This window comes from Oncorhynchus masou, chromosome 26, assembly GCF_036934945.1.
Source record: "Oncorhynchus masou masou isolate Uvic2021 chromosome 26, UVic_Omas_1.1, whole genome shotgun sequence".
In the NCBI taxonomy this organism is placed as follows: Eukaryota; Metazoa; Chordata; class Actinopteri; order Salmoniformes; family Salmonidae; genus Oncorhynchus; species Oncorhynchus masou.
Window position 1 is genome coordinate 13832351 of NC_088237.1, and position 10000 is coordinate 13842350.

At 44.8% G+C, this 10000-nt stretch overlaps 1 protein-coding gene across 10 annotated transcripts in view; it reads left to right on the forward strand.

Annotated features, from left to right (window-relative positions):
• LOC135514841 (transcription factor SOX-5-like) overlaps window positions 1-10000 on the forward strand; it is a 211783-nt gene that overhangs the window by 91619 nt on the left and 110164 nt on the right. For all 10 annotated transcript variants that reach the window (XM_064938496.1, XM_064938494.1, XM_064938495.1 and 7 more), the window contains exon 3: window positions 3084-3291. In XM_064938496.1, coding sequence (XP_064794568.1) covers window positions 3084-3291 — 208 coding nt within the window. The remainder of the gene's footprint in view (window positions 1-3083; window positions 3292-10000) is intronic.

Here is a 10000-nt window from a genome sequence, read left to right on the forward strand (position 1 = left end):
CTGGGAGTGGTGTGAGTGAATGATTGAACGTGTTGACTTCCTCTCTGGGAGTGGTGTGAGTGAATGATTGAACGTGTTGACTTCCTCTCTGGGAGTGGTGTGAGTGAATGATTGAACGTGTTGACTTCCTCTCTGGGAGTGGTGTGAGTGAATGATTGAACGTGTTGACTTCCTCTCTGGGAGTGGTGTGAGTGAATGATTGAACGTGTTGACTTCCTCTCTGGGAGTGGTGTGAGTGAATGATTGAACGTGTTGACTTCCTCTCCGGTGTGAGTGAGTGTACGTGTTGACTTTCTCTCCGGTGTGAGTGAGTGTACGTGTTGACTTCCTCTCTGGGAGACTTCCTCTCCGGTGTGAGTGAGTGAACGTGTTGACTTCCTCTCCGGGAGTGTACGTGTTGACTTCCTCTCCGGTGTGAGTGAGTGTACGTGTTGACTTCCTCTCCGGTGTGAGTGAGTGAACGTGTTGACTTCCTCTCCGGTGTGAGTGAGTGTACGTGTATACAGTCCCCAGGAGGGGTCAGGAAGGTGAGAATCTGTCCCCTTCTGGACTTTGCCCTTCTCTCTGTTATAACGTGCCGGTTTGTTGACAATGAAAGCTGTGTTAATAGTACAAGGTGAAACCAACTGACTTCAGACCTGCTGAATGATCTGATGTGGATGGTGCAGTTCATAGTAGACTGTTACAATATGTGGCAGCGATATTCATCAGGAAACTACTGTACCTCCAACAGGAAACGAGTTCAATACTAGTATCTCATCTGCTCATCGCATGATCAACAGGCGTGTAGAGATATCATTTACGGAATTATATCGATAGCAGGGTGTGTGTGTGTGTGTGTGTGTGTGTGTGTGTGTGTGTGTGTGTGTGTGTGTGTGTGTGTGTGTGTGTGTGTGTGTGTGTGTGTGTGTGTGTGTGTGTGTGTGTGTGTGTGTGTGTGTGTGTCCGTGCGTGTGTGTGTCCGTGCATGCAGTGTGATGTAGTGTAAGTGTGTGTATGCTTGTTAAAGTTGGCAGCTGAAGTGTGTGTGCAGACACAAAGCTGACCATGACAAGGTCGTCACCACAGTTCATTTAGCTGAGACCCGGCCAAATCTCGTTGAAACGGACAGTGGAGTTGGTCAAATCAAAGGTTATGATTCCAGAATGTTCTTTGACGTAAAACGTGCTCTAAGTTTCTGGTTGTTGTGAGTAAGTTTGCTGTACATTTTTGTGATGGCGATGCAACTTAAGTTTATTGTCACAAATAAGCTATTTTACAAAGAAAACTTGCGAGTGAGACATTTGGACTAGCAGGGAACGCTTATTGGATCTCTATCAAAGTGAAACGGTTTGGGCTTTGAAAGACATTACAGTAGCTCTCTCCCAACAGCCCGAGTGAAATCCTGTCTGTTTCATGTCTTTCCTCTGTTAACTACCTCCAAGTCAGTGGCATGCAGATTCCTTAGGATCCAGCAGAGAGTGAGTGCCCTGACTTAAGATGGCTGGCCACCGATGAAAGTGTAGCACAGCCAGCTAAAAGAAGGAGAGAACGAGGGATAGTGAGAGGGAGGATGCCAGTTACTGTAGTCTTCCTCTCCTCCATACGGATCTCTGAGTTTACACTTCTATCTTGTCTGGATTTCCTTTCTTCCCTCCTTTCTCCTTTCTACCTACTCTCGTCCCTCCTTTCTCCTTTCTTCCTACTCTCGTCCCTCCTTTCTCCTTTCTACCTACTCTCGTCCCTCCTTTCTCCTTTCTTCCTACTCTCGTCCCTCCTTTCTCCTTTCTTCCCACTCTGGTCACTCCTTTCTCCTTTCTTCCTACTCTCGTCCCTCCTTTCTCCTTTCTTCCTACTGGTCCCTCCTTTCTCCTTTCTTCCTACTCTCGTCCCTCCTTTTCCTTTCTTCCTACTCTCGTCCCTCCTTTCTCCTTTCTTCCTACTCTCCCTCCTTTCTCCTTTCTTCCTACTCTCGTCCCTCCTTTCTCCTTTCTTCCCACTCTCGTCCCTCCTTTCTCCTTTCTTCCCCCACTCCTTTCTCCTTTCTTCGTCCCTCCTTTCTCCTTTCTTCCCACTCTCGTCCCTCCTTTCTCCTTTCTTCCTACTCTCGTCCCTCCTCCTTTCTTCCTACTCTCGTTCTCCTTTCCTTTCTCCTTCCTCTCGTCCCTCCTTTCTCCTTTCTTCCTACTCTCGTCCCTCCTTTCTTCCTTTCTTTTCCTTTCACTCTCGTCCCTCCTTTCTCCTTTCTTCCTCGTCCCTCCTTTCTCCTTTCTCGTCCCTCCTTCCTTTCTCCTTTCTTCCTCCTTTCTCCTACTCGTCCCTCCTTTCTCATTTCTTCCTACTCTCATCCCTCCTTTCTCCTTTCTTCCTACTCTCGTCCCTCCTTTCTCCTTTCTTCCTACTCTCGTCCCTCCTTTCTCCTTTCTTCCTACTCTCGTCCCTCCTTTCTCCTTTCTTCCTACTCTCGTCCCTCCTTTCTCCTTTCTTCCTACTCTCGTCCCTCCTTTCTCCTTTCTTCCTACTCTCGTCCCTCCTTTCTCCTTTCTTCCCACTCTCGTCCCTCCTTTCTCCCCAACACTTCTCTACTTTTGCCAACATCAGCAATAAGCTGAATTCAAATGCTAATTAATGGAATATTATTAAAGGTCCAACTCAGCCATTTTTATCTCAATATCAAATCATTTCTGGGTAACAATTAAGTACCTTAGTTTGATTGATTTCAATTAAAATGGTCAAAAATAAACAAAAATAGCTTCTAGGCAAACAACTTCTCAAGGAAGAATTATGCGAGGACTTTCTGGGAGTGGGGCCTGAGTGGTGGGGGGGGGACTAACTGTTTTGGCAGAGAGGTTTGGAACTCTATTTCTTATTGGACTGTTAACTGGTGACATCTCCAGGCAGGCCAAAACTACATCCCACCAAAAAAAACTCTTACACTCAAAGGGTATTATCATAATTTTAACAATTTTACAGTATTATTCCAACCTCATAGTGTGGAAATGTATATAAAACACAGTAAAATCATGTTTTTGACTGCACTGGGCCTTTAATACTTTAATACAAGTACTCATACTTCCTCTCCCTATCTCTCTCTCTCTCTGCAGGACCAGGATGGCAGTAAGCATTGGTCTCTGAGCCCCTACCCCCAGCACAACTCCTCTACCTCTCCAGGCAGTAAGCAGCAGGTGGAGGAGGGGGGTTCAGGGGCCGCAGCGCTGGGGACCCCAGAGAGACGTAAGGGCAGCCTGGCTGACGTGGTGGACACACTGAAACAGAGGAAGATGGAGGAGCTCATCAAAAACGAACCAGAAGGTCAGTCACCATGTACAAAGATGTACTGTTCTGTATCGCTTTCTCATTTCTCCCTATCACTCGCTATCGCTATCTCTCTCTATCACTCTCTATCACTATCTCTCTCTCGCTCTATCACTATCAATCACTATCACTCTCTATCACTCTCTCTCTCTCTCTGTCACTCAATTTCAATTTCAATTTAAGGGCTTTATTGGAATGGGAAACAAATGTTTGCATTGCCAAAGCAAGTGAAATAGATAATAAACACTTAGTGAAAATTACACCTACAAAATTTCCAAAATACTAAAATAGCCTGTACTGTAATGTACTGTACTGTACACACACGCACACACACACACACACACACACACACACACACACACACACACACACACACACACACACACACACACACACACACACACACACACACACACACACACACACACCTATGCTCTCTATCTCTCGCTCTCTCTCACTATCTATCTTTCACACTCTCTATGTTTCTCTATCTCATATTCTGTCTTTCGTTTTGTCTCTCACTTTAGCCTTTTGTAGCAAGTTATAGTGCCAGGCCTCCCTCCCTCTCTTGCTCCATCGTAACGAACACATTCTATAACGAGCCTGGTGACAGGGTGTGTGTGTGTGTGTGTGTGTGTGTGTGTGTGTGTGTGTGACAGAGAGAGTCGGCCCTTTGTTTCAGAGCTGACAGCATCAGCTGTCCAGAGCCATTGTTTATCAACCACTTTGCATTTTTATTACAGGCTGATAGTACTTGAACCATCAGGCTTTTACTGCTCTCTCTCTCTCTCTCTCTCTCTCTCTCTCTCTCTGTCTCTCTCTCTCTCTCTCTCTCTCTCTCTCTCTCTCTCTCTATCTCTACCTCTATCTCTATCTCTCTCCATGTCTATCGATCTCTCTATCTATCACTGTCTTTCTCTCTCTATCTATTTCTATCTCTCGCTATATCTCTCTTCCTCTCTAACGCAATCTCTCGCTATATCTCTCTCTCTATCTCTATCAATCACTTTGCATTTTTATTACAAGCTGATAGTATTTGAACCATCAGGCGTTTACTGCTCTATCTCTCTCTCTCTCTCTCTCTCTCTCTCGCTCTCTCATTCTCTCTCAATCTCTAGTTCTCTCTCTCTCTCTCTGACTCTCATCAAGTATCTCTGACTCTCTCTCTCTCTCTCTCTCTCTCTATCTCTCTGTCTATCTCGCTATCTCTATCTAGCCTTGGTGTGGTTGTTTCCCTTGCTCTCTCTCTGCTTCGATATATATATATATAGCTCTATCTCTCTGTCTATCCCTCTATATATATATCTAGCTATCTCTCTATTGCTATCTCTTGCTATATCTCTATCTATATCTCTGTCTATCTCTATCTCTATCTCTATCTATCTCTCTATATCTCTCTATCTCTCTATCACTATCTCTCGCTATCTCTCTATCTATCGCTCTCTATCACTATCTCTCTCTATCTATCTCTCTCTCTATATATACATATCTATCTCTCTGTCTATCTCTCTATATCTATATCTAGTATTGGCATGGTAAACATATATTAACATTGACCGATTAATCGGAATGGCCGATTAATTTAATGCTTTATTGCATGAAGTAACGATTTCAAGTTTTCATAACAATCGAAAATCTGTATTTTTGGCGCATGTATTGCTGTTGCTAACCCACTTTGAGGCTGGGTGCCGCTTTGCAGTTTTAAAAATATTTTTTTACACCTTTATTTCATCTTTATTTAACTAGGCAAGTCAGTTAAGAACACATTCTTATATACAATGGCGTAATCAGGGTCAAAACGGTGGGTTAACTGCCTCGTTCAGGGGCAGAAAGACTTTCACCTTGTCAGCTTGGGGAGCCAATCTTGCAACCTTACAGTTAACTAGTCCAACGCAATAACGACCTGCCTCTCTCTTGTTGCACTCCACAAGGAGACTGCCTGTTACGCAAATGCAGTAAGCCAATGTAAGTTGCTAGCTAGCATTAAACTTATCTTATAAAAAACAATCAATCATACTAGATATTATCTAGCGTGTCCTGTGTTGCATATAATCTGACTGAGCATACAAGCATACAAGTATCTAAGTATCTGACTGAGCGGTGGTAGGCAGAAGCAGGCGCATAAACATTAATTCAAACAGCACTCTCGTGTGTTTTGCCAGCAGCTCTTCGTTGTGCGTCAAACATTGCGCTGTTTATGATTTCAAACCTATCAACTCCCGAGATGAGGCTGGTGTGACCGAAGTGAAATGGCTGGCTAGTTAGCGCGCGCTAATAGCGTTTCAAACTTCACTTGCTATGAGCCTTGGTGTGGTTGTTTCCCTTGCTCTACATGGGTAACGCTGCTTCGATGTGGTGGGTGTTGTCATTGTGTTGCTGGTTCGAGCCCAGGGAGGAGCGAGGAGAGGTGTGCACATAGCCTGTCTTCTCTTGAGAGCCATGTCTGCCTACGGCAGCCTTTCTCAATAGCAAGGCTAAGCTCACTGAGTCTGTACATAGTCAAAGCTTTCCTTAAGTTTGGGTCAGTCACAGTGGTCAGGTATTCTGTCACTGTGTGCTCTCTGTTTAGGGCCAAATAGCATTCCAGTTTGCTCTGTTTTTTTGTTAATTCTTTCCAATGTGTCAAGTAATTATCTTTTTGTTTTCTCATTATTTGATTTGGTCTAATTGTGCTGCTCTATCTATCTATCTATCTATCTATCTATCTATCTATCTATCTATCTATCTATCTATCTATCTATCTATCTATCTATCTATCTATCTATCTCTCTCTTTTTCTCTCTCGGTGCTTGTGTGTGTGTGTTAACGTGGTGCGTGTGGCTGTGTGTGTTAACGTGGTGCGTGTGGGTGTGTGTGTTAACGTGGTGAGTGTGGGTGTGTGTGTGTGTTAACGTGGTGCATGTGGGTGTGTGTGTGTGTTAACGTGGTGCGTGGTGCATGTGTGTGTGTTAACGTGGTGCGTGTGGGTGTGGGTGTGTTGTGGTGAGTGTGGGTGTGTGTGTGTGTTAACGTGGTGCATGTGGGTGTGTATGTGTGTTAACGTGGTGCGTGTGTGTGTGTTAACGTGGTGCGTGTGGGTGTGGGTGTGTGTGTGTGTTAACGTGGTGCGTGTGGGTGTGTGTGTTAACGTGGTGCGTGTGGGTGTGTGTGTATGTATCCAGCTGCTAGTTGTGTGTGTGGACACCTTGACTTTGCCCAGACTCTTGAGTCGCCACACACAACAGTCTTACAGTGGATCCGTAAGTCCAACAGACCTAGGCCAGGAACACAAAGCCAGCAGTGTGTGCATGCTTGCATTTGTGTAGTTGTGTGTGTGTGTACAGTTATTTATAGTACATATAACAGACCGCCACATTGCATGGAGGAGTGTGTAGACCAGTCAATGCACCAGGCCCTGTACAAAGTCATTTGCTCCAAGCATTTCTTCAAATTGTGGCCGTGGGTCATTATTAGGACTAATGTTTATTTTCCAACTTCTGCTTCTATTTTCTTCTGCTGTTGAAATAATGCATCATTCTACCTGTGGCTGTTTTGGCTCTGAGCCCCACAGTCCAGTTCCACTTCACAGAGGGCCCAACAAGTGACAAAACAGTAATGGGGCATGTGTGTTTTCACGCTTGTGTGAGTCCCAGAGACGAATGGTGTTGCCAGTTATACTCAGGTGTGGTTGTTCCGGTTGATATGTGGAGTTGTTCAAGCTAGTAGTTCATGTCAAAAAGGTGGAAAGTAGATCCACGCGATACAGACGTGGTTGTTTTGAGTTGGGTGGAAAATAGATCCACGCGATACAGACATGGTTGTTTTGAGTTGGGTGGAAAGTAGATCCACGCGATACAGACGTGGTTGTTTTGAGTTGGGTGGAAAATAGATCCACGCGATACAGACATGGTTGTTTTCAGTTGGGTGGAAAGTAGATCCACGCGATACAGACGTGGTTGTTTTGAGTTGGGTGGAAAGTAGATCCACGCAATACAGACATGGTTGTTTTCAGTTGGGTGGAAAGTAGATCCACGCGATACAGACATGGTTGTTTTGAGTTGGGTGGAAAGTAGATCCACGCGATACAGACGTGGTTGTTTTGAGTTGGGTGGAAAGTAGATCCACGCAATACAGACATGGTTGTTTTCAGTTGGGTGGAAAGTAGATCCACGCGATACAGACGTGGTTGTTTTCAGTTGGGATACAGACATGGTTGTTTTTGGGTGAGATCCAGTTGATACAGACATGGTTGTTTTCAGTTGGGTGGAAAGTAGATCCACGCGATACAGACATGGTTGTTTTCAGTTGGGTGGAAAGATCCACGCAATACAGACATGGTTGTTTTCAGTTGGGTGGAAAGTAGATCCACGCGATACAGATCCACACGCGATACGATGGTTGTTTTACAGAGTAGATGGTTGTTTTGAGTTGGGTGGAAAGTAGATCCACGCAATACAGACATGGTTGTTTTCAGTTGGGTGGAAAGTAGATCCACGATACAGACATGGTTGTTTTGAGTTGGGTGGAAAGTAGATCCACGCGATACAGACATGGTTGTTTTTTTGGAAAGTAGATGGGTGGAAATCCACGTAGATCCACAGTTGGGTGGATAGACAGACATGGTTGTTTTTGAGTTGGGTGGAAAGTAGATCCACGCGATACAGACATGGTTTTTTCAGTTGGGTGGAAAGTAGATCCGATACAGACGTGGTTGTTTTGAGTTGGGTGGAAATACAGACAGACATGGTTGTTTTCAGTTGGGTGGAAAGTAGATCCACGCGATACAGAGATACAGACATGGTTGTTTTCAGTTGGGTGGAAATAGATCCACGCGATACAGACGTGGTTGTTTTGAGTTGGGTGGAAAGTAGATCCACAGACATGGTTGTTTTCAGTTGGGTGGAAAGTAGATCCACGCGACAGACGTGGTTGTTTTCAGTTGACATGGTTGGAAAGTAGATCCACGCGATACAGACGTGGTTGTTTTCAGTTGGGTGGAAAGTAGATCCAGATCAGACACGATCCACGCGATACAGACATGGTTTTGTTTTACAGACATGGTTGTTTTCAGTTGGGTGGAAAGTAGATCCACGATACAGACGTGGTTGTTTTCAGTTGGGTGGAAAGTAGATCCACGCAATACAGACATGGTTGTTTTCAGAGATGGTTGACATGGTTGTTTTCAGTTGGGTGGAAAGATAGATCCATGGTTGTTTTCAGTTGGGTGGAAAGAGTTACAGACATGGTTGTTTTCAGTTGGGTGGAAAGTAGATCCACGCGATACAGACATGGTTGATACAGACATGGTTGTTTTCAGTTGGGTGGAAAGTAAGATCCACGCGATACAGTGGAAAGTAGATCCACGTTGTTTTGAGTTGGGTGGATCCAAGATACAGACGTGGTTGTTTGAGTTGGGTGGAAAATAGATCCACGCGATACAGACATGGTTGTTTTCAGTTGGGTGGATAGATCCACGCGATACAGACATGGTTGTTTTGAGTTGGGTGGAAAGTAGATCCACGCAATACAGACATGGTTGTTTTCAGTTGGGTGGAAAGTAGATCCACGCAATACAGACATGGTTGTTTTCAGTTGGGTGGAAAGTAGATCCACGCAATACAGACATGGTTTTGTTTTTCACGCAATACAGATACAGACATGGTTGTTTTCAGTTGGGTGGAAAGTAGATCGATACAGACATGGTTGTTTTCAGTTGGGTGGAAAGTAGATCCACGCAATACAGACATGGTTGTTTTCAGTTGGGTGGAAAGTAGATCCACATGGTTGTTTTCAGTTGGGTGGAAAGTAGATCCACGATACAGACATGGTTGTTTTCAGTTGGGTGGAAAGTCCAGATCAGACATGGTTGTTTTCAGTTGGGTGGAAAGTAGATCCACGCAATACAGACATGGTTGTTTTCAGTTGGGTGGAAAGTAGAACATGGTTGGGTTACGTGGTTGTTTTCAGTTTGGAAAGTAGATTCAGACATGGTTGTTTTCAGTAGATGGATACAGTGGTTTTCAGTTGGGTGGAAAAGGGTTAGGGTTTTTTGGAGAGATTCTGAGAAGTGTGTCTGTGAGTCAGGCGGTACAGATACAAACCAAGACACACACACACACACACACAGTTTGAAAGCAGTAGCGGAAGCTTCACACACTCCCTTAGCAGAGCTACAGTGCCACATCAGAATGGGTGGTGCCATTATCTCCCCGACCGTTGCCGTTGAAATGAAACATGCTAACAAAAGGCCTCAGTGCCTCGAGAGGACACACACACACACACACAAAACAGCCAGAACAGAAAGGCAGAAAGAGTGGAGGAAAGAAAAGGGGGGAGATGAAGAGCGAGAGTGAAGACAGAGAGAGCGAGAGAGAGAGAACCTACTATATAAAAATCCATTCCATCCTTCTCCGCCCTCTCTCTCTCTCTCTCTCTCTCTTTCTTTCTTTCTCTCTCTCTCCTGGCTGCCCATTGTTCTGTTGTGTTCCCCACAAAGCCCATTAGCAGCAAACGGCAGGTTGGGATGAAACATTAATGAAGGCTTTAATCATTATGAAAGGCCTTTATTAATACTGCTGCACTCCCCCTTTCACACACTGTCTGCCTCCAGCTGGATCAATGGCACACACACACACACACACACACACACACACACACATACACATACGCACGGGCGCACATACACATACACACAGGCTTGCAAACAAACACATGTTAGCACACACAC